The 19971-nt window shown below is 27.6% G+C and overlaps 1 protein-coding gene across 3 annotated transcripts in view; it reads left to right on the top strand.

Moving 5' to 3' along the window:
- LOC142329302 (exonuclease mut-7 homolog) overlaps positions 1-17603 on the top strand; it is a 69929-nt gene extending 52326 nt beyond the window's left edge. For all 3 annotated transcript variants that reach the window (XM_075373761.1, XM_075373760.1, XM_075373762.1), the window contains 5 exons: positions 1431-1576; positions 4374-4595; positions 5992-6120; positions 8390-8686; positions 11231-17603. In XM_075373761.1, coding sequence (XP_075229876.1) covers positions 1431-1576; positions 4374-4595; positions 5992-6120; positions 8390-8686; positions 11231-11377 — 941 coding nt within the window. In that variant the 3' untranslated portion in view covers positions 11378-17603. The remainder of the gene's footprint in view (positions 1-1430; positions 1577-4373; positions 4596-5991; positions 6121-8389; positions 8687-11230) is intronic.
- Positions 17604-19971: the final 2368 nt, after the last annotated feature.

Genomic DNA, 19971 nt, shown 5'->3' with positions numbered 1-19971 from the left:
AGCCGTCCCTTCTAATTTATTTAAAAAATGATATATTTTATAATTTAGCTTACACTAAACTTATTTATTCATCTAAATACCTGTAGATGAACTAGATACCCCAGTCAACTACAGATAGCCCCCAGTTACAGTTACCTGTACTACAGATGAATATTTTTAGTGTGTGAAAAATGCCAAGGTTGACTGGGATCATGTTTGAAAGTTATCACTTTTATGGTAACAATCAATTTAGCTCAGGATGTAAAATAAGTCTGCCAACATAACAGTTGAAATTTCTCCTCATATTTCATCGATGATTTATTATTTAAAAATGTTAATTTTAATTAAATTTTTAATCAGTCCTATCTTTCCCAACTTGGTCAGTCAATTCAGTTAGGTTGGTAAGTAATTTTCCTATTAATAACTTTAAGTAGTTTCTGTTAATTATTATATTAAAATGATAGTTCTAGTTTAAGATACTATTATTAATTGATATTACATTTAATATATATGACAAAATATATTATAAATAACTTTTGCCTAATAGTAACAAACTATGAAAAAATTGATTTTGCTTAGTTATTTTCAGTTGTGAGCTTTGCACTTAAAAATAAAACACTGCAGTTATCATTTAAATTATTTTTATAATCAATTTAATTTAGCTAAAATTATTAGTATTATGAATGAATAGCAAATTAATCATATTGATTTTGTTAAATCTCCATTTATTGTTCTTAAAAACAATTGGTGACTATTTTTGCCACTGAAACACTTTGCTTTGCTTGCCTTATCTCTCCATTTTGTTAATTTTAATACATCATAGTGCATTAGGCTATCACTCCTGACATATCTCAGAGTCAAGAAAATTTTGCCTTTTAACACTGCACTAATATTCCTTTCTGTTCACTTCCTTATTAATCCAGTTTGAACTTATCAGTCATCATATCATTTTCTTCTAACAGCAAATCCATCTTTGTCTTTCCTAATTCATATCGTCTCTAACGGCATGGTACCTGTCTCATACTATTTGGTAAATTTGTATTCCAATTCTTCTCTAATAGAGTTTTGTGTTAAATTAAATCACACCATTATAGTGTTCTTATATCTTTTTACAGAATTTGCTAACTTATAGTTGAAATCCCATCTCTTATTATGACTGCTTCTTATGACTCTTTTTAACTGTTTACAAAAAATCATTTAATAATTGATTAAATTAGCACTTACTATAGTTTAATTAAAATTTATAATAATACTGATGTTCATGTACTGCAATATAATGAAGAAAAATCTAATTTTTTTCCTAACTTATAGCCTGTTCCAACAAATTTTCAGTTTCTATTTAATAGTAATTATTTCTTAGATGATTTTTATTTATCATAAAGAATTGTATAAAACTGCTATAGAAAATAAAATATATATATTTTTTTGTAACACTTGCGTTTTTGTTACAGCATTAGATGCATACTGTTTATTAGAAGTTTATGGAGTATTCAGGGATTGTTGTTTGAAGCAGAATATACCATTTTATGAAATTTGTACTGAGGTGATTGTTAGCTGTGGAAAGAAACCAGTTAAAACTAAACCTTCAAAACAAAGTGTACGTACTTAAAGGGATTTATTTAAAAAAAGTAACAATCCATATTATTTCTTATTATGCCATACATTTTTTTTTTGTTTTCATTCATAACAAATAACAAAAGTACAAATATATATTTTTATTTTGTTTCTTTTAAACTGTAAAGATTTTTTTTAATTGCAGAACAATTTTTGAATTTGAAATAATTTTTATTTTATCACTGTTTGTTTTTTGTTTGTAATTTTTTTTTTTTAATATCTTTTACATCATTTTAAACTGTTTTACATAGCCTAAGGGTTACGTATAAATTGATGACTGTGTTATTAATAAAACTATATATATATTTTTAAATGCTTCTATATTCATTTAGAAAAATAATTCAAGTCGACTATATATAACAAACCTTATGAAATGCAATTAACAATGGATAATATAATAAACATTAAATTAGAACCATATAGTTACATAAGTTGAAGTATTATGTCATCTGTGAAGTAATTTCAGGAAATGGACAATGCAGAGATCTATAAATTCTCACATTGAAAAATAAATTGAAGAAGAGGAGAGACAATTACTATATGTTGCATCACCAAAGAGAAACTTTACCTGTGAAGAGTAATAATATCTTATAAACACCACTTAATGAAAAAAAAATTGAATATAATATTATTTTAAAACCTTGTTCTTTTTTTCATTATTGTTGAGAATCTTAGTTTATTTGAAGAAAACTATATGAATTATGGCAAATTAATGCATAAGAAGAAGTATCTCTGTTTTTACCTCTGTCGCAGTAGTATGCTTTCAATGTTTCATAATTTTGATGGTAAATTATAAGGAAAATTGTATTCAAATATATATAAGAACTGAATTATAGACCTTAGTAGTACAATTTATGCATTTATTTATTTTTATTTTTCTGATTATTGGTGTCAATGTGATAGTCATTATAAAAAAAAGTTGCTGTTTCACTTTTCAGTGTAGGAAGGATTTTTTTTTACCTGAACCTTGCATTTTATCAAAATTTTTAACATTAAATAAATACCAATAAAAAACAACAAATTAAACTTTAATTTTTCAAATATAATTATCAAATATTGATAACTGAAATTACACTACTGGAAAAAAGAAGAAAAAAACATATAGAACTTATATGTAGTAATTCATGTAGGTTTTCTTCAAATAAATTTAAACTATCAAGTGTACAATAGAATAAGTTGTTTCTTAAAGGCAAGTTTTTTTCTGATAAATAATATAGTAGTAACTTTATCGCTTTATGTTTTGTTTACGTATTTTAAAGTAAATGAAGAAAAATGTTAATAAATGCACCAACATAATAGTGAAGACTTTAGAAAGAACTGGAGATTTTTAACTCCCATTACTGATAATTTGGAATATTTGTAAAATAATTGATGCAACTGTTTGTTATTCTTTTGTTCAGAGATAAGATTACAATTAGTGTATTTTATATAATGCATTTTCATTAGTAAAAGCATTCTTATCACTCCAAACTCATTACAGCTGATCACCGCAGTGAAGTTTATTTTGATGAAGCGTAAGAGAACTTTATTTTATTATAGTTCAGTACATATTTAAATAATATGATTTTAGATTGAAGATGTTTTTGTTTTACCTTTTATTACAGCCAGTCTGCTAGTGATGATGATTTGCATTGCTAAATGAGTAGTTCTTGAAATGGATAAAAATATTTCCCCAAAAAAAATATATATTTATTTGCTATAAATGAAATTATGAAACAAATTATATGCAAGAGCATATTATGCTGTTGAAGGTGATATATATATATATATATACATTATTCTCCTAAATCTATATATGTTATATGAAATATAAACCATGAAAAACAATTAATTAGAATAGTTAGACTTACCATATTAATTTCCAGTAACCTGTTTTTAGATTATCCTCTACTTCAGTTGATATTAAATTCTATATTTGTTACTTAAAACATATTCTTTTAATATTTTATCATTTCTGGACAGAAAAATTTAAATGTACACTCATAATATCATTCAATATTTCAAAATAGAAAACATAATTTTGAATAAAATAACAAAGTACATTTAAAGTACGTGCAAAAGTACTTTCATGGAAAATTAAGGTAAGATATGTACTATATTCTCCACTAGGTGGTTTAGTTAATAGAATTAAACTATAATTTAACAACCCCACCGGGTTGGTCTGGTGGTGAACGCATCTTTGTAAATCAGCTGATTTTGAAGTTGAGAGTTCCAACATTCAAATCCTAGTAAAGGCAGTTACTTTTATACAGATTTGAATACTAGATCGGAGATACCAGTATTCTTCAGTGGTTGGGTTTCAATTAACCACATCTCAGAAATGGTCGACCTGAGACTGTATAAGACTACACTATACTTACACTCATACATATCATCCTCTGAAGTAATACCTGATGATGATTCCCAGAGGCTAAACAGGAAAAAAATTAATTAATTAATTTAACGGTACAGAGGAATAATATTAATCATATAAGATTAATTTCAGTAAAAAAAATATATATATATATATATATATATATATATATATATATATATATATACTTCAAATATTTTACTAATTATTAGATTTAAAAAATATATATATATATATATATATATATAACTTTATATTAATTGTTGTGGTTCGCTTCATATATAATAGTCTCATATCTTTTAGAGCATCTTGGTCTCAGATGCATCTGAGACCAGTAGCTCTAAAAGCCACAAAAGAAGTTGTAGATAATAGCAATTTTTTTTTTGTGTGAATTATTTATTTAATACTTTTTATATCTTATTCACAGAATGAACGGCTGGAAATGCCACCAAAGCCAAATCCAAATGCAGTACCTGTTAGTTGGCTTCGAGTTGTTTGTCAAAGTGGATTAGAAGGATTAGGTAAACAGTTGCGTATGTGTGGAATTGACACAATGCTATTGCCACATATGTCAAACCATGATGATTGTTTAAAAGTGGCACGTCAAGATGGTCGTGTTATTCTTAGCAAAGGAAGTGTATATAATAAGGTATTGTCACAGGTTTTACATAAAAAATAACAAATATGTATATATATATATATATATTTTTTAAATCTAATAATTAGTAAAATATTTGAAGTACAAAAATAAACTGCATTGGCTTACAATTTGATATTTCTGTACACTTAGAATGTCTTTTGTGTAGCAGCTTAAAAATCAAAGTTGTATGCTCGGGAAAAATGTTTAATTCAGTGGCTGAAGCCACATTTAATAACTAATATCTGTAGGTCACTAAAGTTAAACAGCAGCATGCAGCAGTGGCATTTCTTAATGATTAAAACCATAAAATTGATTCCACTTATAAAAGTGGACAAGAGGTTCTCCTTTTAGGAGAATTGTGTTGGAAGTGTCTCTTAAATTCTGTTGTGACTGTGTGAATTTATCACATAATTATTTTTATATATCTTTCTCTTTTGATATCCAACTATAAATGGAAATGAGAAGACATTTATTTACTGATTCTTAGATATATATTTTTTTTAATGTGCATTTAAAAATTGTTGAATTTTCTGTAAATTTCTTATAATCAAGCAAATTAAAGTTAATAAAAAACTTTATTTAAGACACGGAACGTAAATACATTTCAATTAACATTTATATAAAAAGAAATCTATATCTTGTGGTGAGGGTACAAAATTAATTACTTTTATTACTCAGGAAAATGTTTTAACAAATTAAGAAAAAACTTGATTATCAAGTTATTCTTCTTAAGCAGAAGAAAATATGGAATTCCTAGATACCAAAACAAATTTGTTGTAGAATGATTGAATATGGGTTAATAGAATTGTTAAGACTCTGGTTTCATTTCCTCCTTTTTTATTTGTAAAAATAAAAATGTTTACTTTTTTCTTACTCTTATTAAATGAATTTGTCCAATGCTCTGTTGTTAGTCTTGTACCACCCTTCAAAGACTCAACATGTGTTTATTACGAATGTATTAATTAATACAATAATGTTATATATATATGAATTACAAGTTCAAAGATTATAATAAAAATAATTTACATTATAAACGAAATAAAGACTTTTATTTATTTGAATGAATCTGCGAATAATAAAATATTTAGAATAATTAAACTTAACTGAGGTATTGAACCAAGATGGCATATTATTCGACAAATATTACAGTTAAGTAGAATATCTCTTAAATAAAAGTTATTTGATCCCAAAGAAAATTATAGTAGATATTAAAAACGGTAGACTACCTGCAGTATTTGAAATAGTTCAAAGTATTTATGAAAAACAATAACACAAGCGGTTTATTTAAAACAATTACACTTGATATTAGTAATTCTTAAAATATAATAAAAATGAAGAATTTATAGAGATTGAAAAATATTTTTTTATTTTTAAATTATGATATTAATTTATTATTTTGTTACAGTTATATAAAAATGTTCCTCTGGGACATTGCTTTAGAGTAGATTCTGAAACGCCTGAAAAACAACTAATCGAGGTGCTGGATTATTTTAATGTGGTTGTTAAAGAAAGCGATATTTTTAGTAGATGTATGGTAAGTAAAAACCTCCTAAAATTAATTATAAGATACTTATTTAATACACTGGGATAACCGATTCAGTTTTTATTTCCAGGAAGTTGATTCAAGATATAACATTGTCATATCCCTGTTTCATACTGTACTGCAAGAACCCATAGGTTTTACAGTATCATCACTTTTGGTTTAGATGGTAGTTTAGTTTATGCTAATTGATCTACATCAATACTAAAGGATATACAGTATGACATAGTATATCATGTCAGTAATCAATTTCTAATTATTTTTTCTACAGAATTTTATATATATTTAGATTTTGTTACATTTTTGTAGTTGTTTAAAATTATAGTAATGCTTCTGTGTATTTTATCTATTTTTAATATTTTAGCACGTACATTAATGAAATATAGTTTTTTCAATTCTCTATGCTAATTTCATTTGAAAGAAATAGAACTTTTATCACAGATAAACATCTGTGATAAAAACTTTATTCCACCACTAACTTTCTTTTGTTTCAGATTTTTTTTTATTGTATTTGTTTTTTAATCACTTCTGGATTGATTTACTCAGTGTAACTTATTTTAGAATATTTACAGTAGTTATGAACATCTTTTGTCAATATTTCTAAAAATTATTTTTAAAATCTGATTTCAGTCATCCAGTTCTGATATTTCTACATATCAATTTAACTGAGATTAATAGTAATGATATTTAATTATATTATTCTCGTGAAATTTTCAGATTTTAATCTTTTCAGAAATCTTTTAAAATCACTTTTAAAAACAACCAAATGTAACACTAATTGTGTTGCATATTATTGGAAATATTTTAAGTTCAATAACAATATAGATCCAGTGTGTATGATTATGGAGGACATAGCTATTGGGCTTCATAGAAAAAATGTTGATTATGAAGAGCCTCATTAAAGTCATTATTATTTGGGAGTTCCCATTGTGAAACACTATAACATTTTTTTTCCATTATAATTTTTTATTGTTCATATTTATAAAAAAATATTGGATTGTGTAAATGGAAAAATGTCATAACAGATATAACCAAATGTAGTTTTATAATACTACTTTAGAACGAATAAATACTATAAAAGATGTTTGAATTTATAAAAATTTGATAATTTTAATAATTTAACTAGCACCTGTAATTCTTTTTAATTTATTTTTCATTACATAGAAAAATTAACTGCAGGAATTTCCAGATTTATCACTGACAGAGATAAAATATTAGCAAATATCAGGAAAGTTCAGCAACAAAATTACCACCTTTTTAATATGTATTTGTACTGAATAAGTTTGTAAGTATTATTCCCTTGTTCTGATAAATCCTATAGGTCATTTACATGTTCTTAATTTATCTGAAAAATAAACTTATCCAATCTACAATATTAATTATAATTAATCTTCGTTTGTGAATACTTAATTAATATTTATGCTTTTTTAAACTTCAAAATATTTGAAACAAATATTATATTTTTTTTATAACTAGTATACGATTGGTTGTAAAGTTCTTTTTAATCCAGTCTTTCCTGTTACAAATTACATCATAAAATATTCTTATTATTGTAAAAGGAGTTTCACGACATCTAACTCAGAGATATGTTCGTCCACATACGATTATTCAAGGAGTGGTGGAGCAGTGCATGTGCAGGTGTAATTTGGAGCAAAAAGTTCATATTAACTTAGATCTGAAACTTTTTTTGTTTCGTTTAATATCTGTTGTATTTTAATTCTAATTCAAATTTCTTAAGTGTATATTTGTTTTTTTATTGATGTTACATCAATTTTCTCATAAGTAAATTAAAAAAATGTTTCGCTAAGCATTATTTATATATTGGTAGTTAACAAGGTTAACCAAAAAAAGAAAGCTTTTTGAGCTTAGAAAACTACTGAATATACATATCTGGGACCCACTTGTTTTTACATCAAAAAACATATTAATAGCTACTAATTTTTTCCGTATAATATATATCCTAAAATTTTAGTATTGTATTATTTTACTTTTAAAGCGTGAGTAGGGGTGAAAAGGTAATAAAGATTTTAAAATAGTGCTTGTAAACCTATTTTTTTTATGAACTTTTCCCTCATAATACTCTCAGGAATGTACCCCATGTGTGGGATGAGCTTTGTTTGCACGATATTATTTATAAAAAATTGTGAATTTTGGTATGAAGGTTTCCTGTATGAATTTGGTATGGCAGGATGGTGATCCTGCCAGATGCAAAACCTTTTTTTTTTATCGTCTTACTTTTATATGGTTTTTTTAATTATTTCAGGTGTGTAATGGAGACAATTTCATTAAAGTTGAACCCACTGTTATTAAAGAATTGGTTGTCTCAAATGCAAATATCCGTGATCTCCCTGTTAGACGAAACTATCAACAGCATTCAAATTATGTTGATAATGCTACATTAGATATGGAAAATAGATTTTTATCTGACGAAGATGATGATGATATCGAAGACGGTGATTTTCCCGGACCTTCTATTGATAAACCTTCATATTATAATCCACGATTCAGTGATGCTATTCAAGTTGATAATTTTGGAACGCTTAATGGAGTTCATATAAAGGTATTAATTCTTCATTTTTTTGTTTTAAACTAACAGCATAAAATATTATTTTTGTGGTGTTATCTAATACATTAATCATTCACTTTTGTAATACTGAAATATTATACTTCCCAATATTGAAATACATGTACGAGGGACATTCAATAATTGATGTAGAGAAAAAATAGTTCATTCAGTAATAACACATTTAATTAGCTCTTCCATCACAATTAATTTAAACATAACCTCTTCTGTTGATTTCAGTATGTCAGCTCTGCTTAAAACGTGTGTGCTGGAAGAGCAACACTCAGTAATAAGATTTTTGCTCTCAGAAGGTGTGAAACCAGCGGAAGTTTACTCAAGAATGTTGAAACAGTATGGTGAAAAGTGTTTAAACCACAGTAACATGTATAAGTAGGGGAATAGTTTAATTCTTGAAGAAGAACAAATGTGACTCCATCGCTCTGGATGGCCAGTTGATGTTTTGACTATTGTGCTGCAAAATTGCATAAATGGCCTTATTTGCAAAGACAGGAGAGTCAGAATTTCCCAAACTGCTTGTTTGTATAATGTTAGTGTTGGAACTGTGCATTCAATTATTCTTGACGTGCTGAATTATTGAAAAACATATTCGAGATGGATTCCAAGGCAGTTGACTGAAATCCATAAAGATACCTGGATTCACATTTGTTCTGAGCTCAAAGAACGGTTTAAAGCAGAAGGTATTTCCCTTTCTAGATCGTTTAATAACCTCTGGTAAAATGTGGATACACCACTTCAAGCCCGAATCCAAACGGCAAAGTCTTGAGTGGAAACATATCAAAACATATTCACATATCAAAAAAAATTCAAAGCTCACATATCAGCCAGTGAAGTGATGTTACGGCCTTCTGGGACTCGCCAGGCCCAATTTTTAGTGACTATTTAGAAGAACAATGTATCGTGAACAGTGAGTACTATTCTTACACGCTCCAACAGAAAGTGATATCTGTGATAAGGCAAAAATGCCAGGGCACTTTCTCAAAAGGTGTGATTGTCGCATGACAACATGCAAGGCGTGTGATGTTGGAGGCCCACATCGCTCAGAGAATGGGAGAAGCGCTCAAGAAGTTGCGTTGGGAGGTATTGCCATATCCGATTTTTATTTGTTCAGCCCACTCAAAGACTTTTTACGTGACAAGAAGGTCAACATCAAAGCGGTGATAAAAGCGGTACACAAATAATTCAAACAGCAAGGTAAATACTTACACTGTGAAAATTAGAAAGCTCACAGAATGGTTGGATGAGTATCTAAATGTTGCTGGATACTAGGTTGAAAAGTAGTGTAAGTTTCATTGTCATTGAAAAAATTGTTTTTTTCTAATCAATTTATCTCATTAATTATTGAAAAAGCCCCTCGTATAAATAAGTGACAATTGTATGATTTGTTTTTTAGTATTGATGTAAAATGTTATTTACTTAAATAGTAAATTTAAAAAAATAATTTATCTTGTTTACATTGTGCATTTTTACTTTTAGTTGGGATTCATTTTTTTGCTTTTGAGGGACTTGAGCGGTAGGCTACCTGCCATGAAACAGCAGTAGTATTGAAAATGTTATATCCATTCTCAAGAATAATTAGGTTTACTAAGAAAAAATGTTAAAGTGATTACTTCTTTGATGAGCTGAATTTTCTTTGATGTACACATACAGAACACATTGAAAAGAGCCCTAAAAGTGACACTTTTGCTTTGTTCACGATCAAAAGTTGTCTTTATCTTGAACACTTTTCCTCTCAAATGCAAGTCAGACTATTGCCACTTTTACCTATAATGATCTCTATTCATCACAGTTATTACAAAGACTAGGGCATGTATTGCAAAGGAACAGATTAATGTACCCTTTTCTATTGATATCTTCTCTTTTTTATCAAAAACATTTTTTACAGCTTACAGCAGAGGTGCACTAGAGCTCATTTTAAAAAGGTTATGGCTAATTCATGGGTAATATCCCACCAAGGAACTGAAATATGTTTTTCATATAAATTCACATACAAGTAGTAAAAAAAAAGTAACTTTTTTAATCTGAGGCTTTTACCATTCAAGCCACATAATTTATTCCTTTCATCCAATTAACATGAAAACAATTTAATTTATATTTGTTAGAAGTGAAAATGATTATTACCAAAGAATAAATTCTTAACATTTTTTCCTTTTACATTATTTATTGCACTTTTGTGGTTGTGACAATTTTATGTGTTAAAAGGGTAATATAAAATGTACATTGTTGATGTATGAATTGTTTGTAATGTTGTTGAATTAATGTGGTCTTTCATGAAATTCATTGAAGTTGGATAAGAAATAACCTGAAAATCACAATTTACAGTAGTCAAACAGCAGAAAGTAGAATTTTGGAATTTTCAGCCCTAAGATCAAATAGTATCTGTATGTGTCATTGGATTTTTTTTAGATTGTTTGATTCTACGTCTAAGATTTTGTAACATTTTTATAATTTTCATATTTTGTAAGATAAATTTTCAATTTAATTTCTGTTACAATTGTTATTATATGTATTTTCTTTCTGTAGGTTGAAGACATTCCTGCTGAAGTCATAGATCGCTTTAATATATTCTATATTTGTGAAACGTGTGGAAAGTGTTACTGGGATGGAAGTCATTTTGAAAATGTTTTGAAAGGACGTCTTCAGAAAATTATTGACTCATCAGGTTCATAATTAACATTTTTAGATGAACCCTGTATTTTACATAAGATTATATGTAAATGGAAATAAAAAGAAAGTTTATTATTCAAATTTTAAAAAATGACTATCATATATATTTTTATATATTTTACTTCTTAAGTCCAATTCTTTATTTTCATTTTTTAATTTACTATAATCTTTGATATGATTACTTTGAGAAAAGGAATTAAAAACTTTTTTTAACACAATCACTGAAAAAAAATTTTGTTGTCAACATAAATGTAGTATTTACAGTATAAACATAATAATAACACTATGTAATTTTTTGGTATGTAATAATATTGCTATGTTAACACATGCAAAGTAAGTAAATAATAAATATTAAATACTTGTAAAATCAATATTTTAATGAAAACCTGCCCAGTTATCTTAGCTATTATAGTAGATAATATACTTTACATTCATTATTTGCAATCTTAATAGTTATATTTTTTACCCTATATACATTTAAAATTCTACTTTTTTGCCAGTAATGGTGTTAAGTTACCTTCCTTTATGTACCATCATTCTAGAAAAGGTATTAAATAACAATTCAAAAATCTAACAAGCCAAAAAAAATTTTTGGCTTGTTAGATTAACCTTGAAGGTGACCTAGACAGTCCTTATACACCTTCAATAGAAGTGCTGTTGAAGCCGCTTCACTCGTTTGATCAAGTGAAGCGGCTAATTCTCTTCCTACATGTGATATCAGGCTCTGTAACACTAGTACAAGAACCCAGCAATCAAGATATGGAAGAGAGAAGAGCAAGATATAAAACTGAATGTCTAGGTTATCATCAGTTTAATGAATAGTAGCAAAGGCTAAAATTAAGGCTTACTTCAACTTGTATAGTTACAAGTTATCATCTCTTCATATGTTAACTTGCTAGAACTGAAATACATTTAAATTTAAAATGATACTTAATTAAATCAAATTAAACTATAACATAATTATACATTTGCATCACTCTTGATTTGCCAACAAAACAAAACAGTTATTACGTACAAGTAATTTAGTAAATTAGGTATTTACTTAATAACTACTTTGTTTTGCTGGCAAATCAGAGTGATGCAAATGTATAATTATGTTATAGTTTAATTTATTTAAATAATTCTGTAAGGGACACCTTCCAGCATCATCGATCAAAACTCTTGCTCCACTGCCATTATGTGTCCTCTTTGTGGCCTTTCTTTGTTAGTAGCTAAAGCCTATTCGATTTAGTTTAACAGATGGCCAACATAAACAGACTGCTTGCTGTATATCTCAGCAGAGAACGTGTTAATGTAAGGTTTTGTTGTTCAAATCAATATTTTTTACTAATCATACAATTACATATTTTAAATCATACAATTATATATTAAGAAGTATGTGTGTTAATATAGTATGAAGTATTTTTAATACATAATATTATATTGTATCTTGTTCTGAATTTTTATTCAAAGCGTAACATTTTGTCTGCAAAGAGCATAATAATAAAATTATTATTTTTATGCCTCATTATCATTAGTATGAGACATTTTTAAAAAGTAAGGGCTGAAGAATAAGAGCAATAAAAGTAATAACAGAATTTCAGAAATTGGAATTAGTGTTTAATTTCATTAACTGAATAGTTTTATGTTTTATTATATTAAATAATATATTTCATTAGTATAAATTTATGAGATACAAGAATTCAGTTAATTTCAATAATGCAATATTTGTCTTTCTGTGTCAGATTAATTTTAAAACTACATGATAGATTTTTATGTGATTTTTTATTGCAAAAATTTATTGTTGTGCTTTCATGTTAGTGAACTGAGCAGTGATTAAAAAAAATACTAAGCAAATTCTGCTTTTATATATAACTTGAAGTCCAGTAAAAACTGTTTTATAAAAAGTTGTTTGTTTAAATGGAAAATGTTTGTTTAAAAAAAAATGTCAACAAAAAATGTTTATAAAAACTGAAACATAAAAAAAATCTATAACATATTTATTTTGGATCTAAATTTTTCTTTATTATAAATTTTGTTATCTTATTTTGGAAGAGAATAAACATTTTAATTGCTAATGTACATAGTACTTATTTTCTTAAAATGTCTCATTCACGGATTATGTTCATGAGAAAGACTATTTTAATTTTATTTTACTTTCTTTGTTATAAAACACATACTCATCATCAAGTTGGACTTTGTTTTAAGACTGGTGTGTAATTTAGGAAGTAATTTTCAGAACGTGTTTTGTCACAGTAATCCCACTTTTCAGGAATAACAAAAAACTGATATTTCAATTATGCTCTTACCTATTTAAGAAGAAAAATTCCTACAAAACCTTATAATTACTCAAAAACAACATTTTAATACGGCTCAGAGATATTTTTCTTTCTACAAATTTATAATTTTCAATTTAAATTAGAACAAAACACGTTTTGAAGCGACCGGATGGACAAAACGTACTTTGTTTGAAATGGCCATGTTTTATTTGCTAAAAATAATAATCGACATGTTTCTGAAAATAAAAGGTTTTACATTCTCATTGTCATTGTCATTTGTCATTGTTATATTTTAATAACTAGTAGGTTTTATACTAATATTTGACAAAACTAATACTTTTAATGTTTTTAAATGTGCATTTCACTTCGTTCATTTTCCAAACAGTCACAAGTTTTCTCTTCTTCCGCTTCATTTTCAGCTGTTAAATTGTCATAATGAACACTTTTCTACCATTCTAACTGTTGCTCATTGTTCTCGTTGAAGGTTAACATTACCTTTTTTCCTTAATAAAATGAACTTCTCATTGTCTGACTCAAATCTGTTGTTTATCAAACCCTTAACAATAATAGATTTTTCTTCAGTATTGTTTCTAAGGGTACTGGTATTTTTCTTCTTTTTGGGTTTCTTTTCATTTTCCAAAACATCTCCCTTCTCCTTTGCTTTTATTACAGTGCATTTTAAATCACTAATGCTTTCAATTTCTTTGTAAGAAGTATTAAGACTTTTGGTGTTCAACAAGTGCCAATTTTCACTTAAGATCTTAATTTTAATTATTTGGTCGATGCTACCATAACATTTATTCAAGTGTTACCAAGTTATTCAAGTGCTAACCTCATATCATGAGGAAGGAAGAATATTCACTCTTCCTTCCTCCCTCATGATATGAGGTTTTTCCTTAACATTTTCTCTGCTCTGTTAAACACGCTATCCGCAGGCAAAAAACTATGCCCAAAAACTGGTAAAACACAATGATTTTGTAAATAGAAGTCTCTGTTGTTTGGAGGAAACGAATAAGAGTTCTTAAAACAATATTGTTTTTGTTTTGCGATATACACTTGTCACAGAACAGACGAAGAACATTATTTCCTTGAAAATGAGTAGTTTTAAGGTGGGCAAAATGTGCTGAGGAAACTTCAAACTTCCTTTACCAGTTTGCTCCTCTGTCCCTCGGTAAAAATTTAGGGTTTTGTAGCCAGATTTGTGATACATAAGTTATAAAAATTGATTTGTCTGGCGTAATAAGCTTCCTGACTAGGACAGTTTGGCATTGGTTGGATCTGCTGTAAATCAAAATAGTAACCGGTAGAATTAAGGTACATCATCTTTTGTGTTTGTGTGTAAAAAGTTTTGGCTCTTTGTGAGTGTACTCTTTTTTTTCTACCATTAGCTGCATTCTTTCCTGGGAACTCGAAACAGCATTTTTAATCTTTTCTTTTAACAAACTGCTAGTATCTGATGCAGGGGAATTTGAAAACAATGTTGAATTCAGTAACAAATACCTTTCAAAACATGTTGCATTTTACATGCAATTCTTCGTTACCCTGCTGACTGTACATGCATGTTACTTCCTAATACTGAAATCAGATCTCACGTATATTCGTTTAGACTTTACTCTATTGTAGTGAGATTCAGTTACTCAAAGTTCTTGATAAAGTCCCTTACAATTTCCTTTTTTGCTACCGTCTGACAACTTTTACATCTCTTTCCCATCTTTCTTCTACAGCCTGTCCAGAGTGTACTTTGTGAATAATATTATCTAATCTTATTCAACAAAGTCCTGTTACAAAAAAAAAGCTTTTTGCAAACAGACACCTTTTGATTATTTACTGCATGTAAACAGTAAGTAACACTGAAAGGCATGTTCACTACCTGGCTTTTGTTTTTTGCTTTAGATAACAGGCCTAGGCCTATGACGTTTTACTTAGTTTGCCTGAAAAGTTAGCAATAATGTTATCTTGCCTTGTTTTATCTGACTTTTTATAATAATTTTTTTCAAAGTTTTTTAAATGTCTATGTCTAAAGCTAACGGAAGAAGATTCTTTTGTGTTGTGAAGACAAGGGTTAAACACTAAGACCCTTCTGGGTTGAGAATATCTCAGTTTCTTCTTCCTTTTTTTATCCATCTGTACCTTTCCTTTTCCTCTTCCTACTTCCACTACTAAAATCACCAACACTAACACTTCCTAAGTGGACAGAACACTGTTTGAAATAAACACAGAACATGGACAAAACATTATTTGTTCAAAACTCTAGTTTTGTTTACTTGTTTAGGTTGGACTAATTTTTTTTTAGAAGCAAACAATATACTACATGCTATAGGAATTATAAAGAAGGGACCAGTGATACCAATAACTCACTTTTTTATTTTTTGTGACAAAACATGTTTTGAAAGTTACCTCCTCAATAGTTTATTTAAAATATGTTTTTTGTTATGTTGTTAATAAATTGTGATGAATATTGTTAACCCTTGAATGCGAGCAATAGCAATAAAATATAATATACACCAGATTATGTCAAGACTTACTTTCAAAAAAAAAAATTTGAGTGCAAAATGTTTGACCTAACTTGTATTTTTATAAGCCATATATATATTGGCACATTAATTAATTTCCAAACCATCTGTAATTAAAAAAATTTCTATACAAATTTGTTTAAAAATTTATATAAGAAATTTATAACAGGAATTTAAATTTTTATAAAAATAACTATTAAAGAAAACCCTGCAACAACAAATTATAACAAAATCCATAATGTTTCACAATATCTGGAATTATATGTATATTTGTAAATTGACATTAGTCAATTACAAATGTCAATTTGTCATTAGTAATTTTTACATTAGTAAATTTTTTTGGTTAAAATCAAAGGTGAAATAAAATTATGAATTATTTATATTCCGTAACATAATTTATTACAAAATATGAATAATTTCATAAAATATTTAGTATAATTATATAGTGTTCATTTTATTTATAATTTTATTTCACCATTTGTATTAAACATTTCGGGGAGAAGACAAAAACTATTGTTACAATCCTGAATTAACAAATTAACCTGTTTAACAAAAACTATTGTTACAATATCATGAATAGCCTTTAGTGCTACATACATATATTTTTTTTTAATAAAAAGTTCTCTTTATTATTATACTATAACAAATAAAGATGGCTATATTTCAAAAAAAATTTTGATTTTTTTTTTAAATTACTGTTTGTCGGTTGTAGAATTCAAGATATTTAGGATTGTATTTGAGTTCTCATTAGTTGATAATATTGGACAGAAGTAAAATGAAATTTTAACATATAATTAAAATTAAGTTAAAAATAATAAATAAATAAAACATTAGCAGGTTTGTTGTATTTATCTAAATTTATTTAGTTGGAATAAATTTGTAAAAATTAACATTACTTTGAAATCATTAAATTATTGATTTTTTAAGTAAAGCTAAATTACTATTGTTATAAATTTGTAATTTATTTTTATTATTGTTGATTACATTTTTAAATATACAGTCAAATTACTGTGAGAGAGCAAACTAGTTTTGCTTCATACTGGTATGAAAAAGATTAAAAATCAAACAAAAATATTTAATGCAAATTGTTATAAAATTAAGAAACTTCAGTAAAAAGAAAATGTTACATTAATCTAACCTAGTTTTGTTTCTCAAGCTATCAGCTAAATTAGTGAATTAAATTACTATTATTCAGAACTCCATACAATAAAAAACTTCTGAAACTAAAATTGTACAATAACGTATAATCTGAAGTATGTTACAATATACTCAGTATACCCATCATAAGCAGACATTTTATTATAATCTGTTACCAAACGGTTAACTAGGTATTACCCATTTTTTGTTTTAGTATTGTGTTAACACAACATTTGGTCATATGTATCTAATTGTTGATTAAAATTTATTAATAAAATCTAGCTAAAAACATAAATAAATACATACAAATTTTTTACCTTACATGCTGTCTTTTTCTTTTCCCGTTTATTATTGAAGCATTTTCATAATGTACACAATTTCATCAGTAGATTCAGCCATCACTGTTGAGTGATGGCTAAGTCAGAATGGATGGTGATGGATACTGGGAAAGAAGTGATAAATATGATTATCTCATGCTAGTAGGAAATCGGTTTTCAGCTTTCACCCAAGAAGATTCAATTGGTCGCGGTCTCGGGTAGGATTTTGTTCAGGGTTGGAACCACGGTCTCCTACCCTTTCCCTACAGTGAAGTATCTCAGCATATGAATAGATAAAAACCACACCATACCATTTGTTATACAGGTAATATAGCGCAATGGGCTATGCTACCTGTGCTGTGGTTGTACTTGCTCCCCAGACCTCCTCAATCAGAAGATAGAGGTGATGAATAGAGGGCAGGTAAGGTGGATACAGAGGCATCAGTTGTTTGTAGGTGATAAGAGAGATGGGATCAGTCGATGAAGAGTAGATGGACATATTTTGGATACCAACGTTCTTAGGTGGTTGGGTTTCAATTTACTGCACATCTCAGGTTTAGTCAACCTGAGACTGTACAAGACTACACTTCATTTAAATTCATACATATCATCCTCTGAAATAATACTGCAGCGGTTCTGGAGGCTAAACAGAAAAAAGAAAAAATATCGACCTACAAACTGATCCTGAACTTCTAGAAATGGCTGGACTGCCAGCCTGGGGAACTGGGTGTGAGTTAAACTAATTCCTGTTGGGTCATGGTTGCTTTAAAGCATACCTGTGCAAGTGGGCATTGAGACCCTCCATAGTGTGCGACTATTGCAGAAGAAAGAGTACTGCAGAATTCATGATGTTCAAATGCGACCAGAGATTTTGGCCTGCTTATCCCAGATAACATTATGATGCAGCATTAGGCATTATGATGCAGCCTGTACAGGCGTGGCACAGTGCCACAGTTGTTGGTCAGAATTAACTGCTTAAAGATGGCAAAAGAAGTAGAGGGGTTAACAGTTCCCTCTGATTTTCCAGTGGGACTGTGAACATACTCAAAGGAGAAATAATCAACAAGAAAAGATACATGTTGAAGTTAAAAAGTATAATAAAAACAAACATTCTATGTGCATTATACTAAATAAATTATGAATTGAATGTTAAATGTTAATTCAACATATTCTCTGAATCTATTCTCATTATCAAATTTTAATGACTCATTATATTATTTTCTAATATTATTTTCTAACAGTTTATTAGTGTAGTATAATATTTTACAAGTTTTGAAAAGATGTGATTTTTTTAGAATAGTAAAGAAAAATAGTGCTAATTTGATATGACATTTAAGCACAGATGTTATTTAATGAAAAGTAACTTTATTTTAAAAAAACATCATACCTCTACAATTTGTGAATATCTAGTAATAAATATGTCCTTTAATCTTAATCACTTCACATCATGATTTGGCATCAATTCACACACAAGTGCACTACACATTTTTTTTTTATTCTTCATGAAACCAAACCAATATTATTGGTTTAATGAGTTAATTTTTTATGGTACATTCATTTTTGAGTCGTTTTTGACTATTATCTAAAGATTTTTAATTGGGTTTAAATCTGGGGAGTTGCCTGGCCTCAAGAGCACTAATTTTTTGATCTTCAAAGTTTTTCCAGTTTTTTGGCAATTCGCATGGCACCAAATCCAGTTAGAACACTGTTGCCTTGTGGGAATTTGTTTTGAAGTTATGTCAAACACTTTCCACAATGTACGTCAAATAATGTCCGCGATCATGCCCAATATTCTAAATACTGTAATCCATAGAGTAACTTCCGTTAAACAAAATGCACTGATTCACTTATTCAAATAATTATTTTATGTTTATTTGTTTACTCTATCGCATATTTAATTGTATTATATTTTTATATTCATTACAGTGTTTTGTTGTATTTTATAATAAATGAGATGAGATGAACAAGTTTGTGTGAAGTGAATCTGAGTGAGCAATACAATAATATTAATAAAATGCACATAATAACATCAACTGTACTTAGGCTAACTAGATATACAGCTATAAAAAAGAAGAAAACAAGACAGTACCAAAATATATCATAAGAAATATCAAGTAAATAACATATGGAGCTGAATAATAACATACTGCCCGCAAAAAAATCAATGATTCTTTCTTAATGTTATAGTAAAATATCATAAGTAATAACACAATGGTAACATTAATGGTTTTTGATCTCTAATTTCAAAATTGTACATGAAAAATAAATAATTTAATATTACATTGACATATGTTAATAGTACATAAATTACAGTCTTACAAGAGAATATGTAATTATACAATAATAAATATTAATACAGTATTTATAAAAAT

The sequence above is a fragment of the Lycorma delicatula genome, chromosome 8 (genome assembly GCF_047948215.1).
Source record: "Lycorma delicatula isolate Av1 chromosome 8, ASM4794821v1, whole genome shotgun sequence".
In the NCBI taxonomy this organism is placed as follows: domain Eukaryota; kingdom Metazoa; phylum Arthropoda; class Insecta; order Hemiptera; family Fulgoridae; genus Lycorma; species Lycorma delicatula.
Note: the sequence above shows the minus strand (reverse complement) of the source record. Positions and strands in the feature narration are given on the sequence as shown.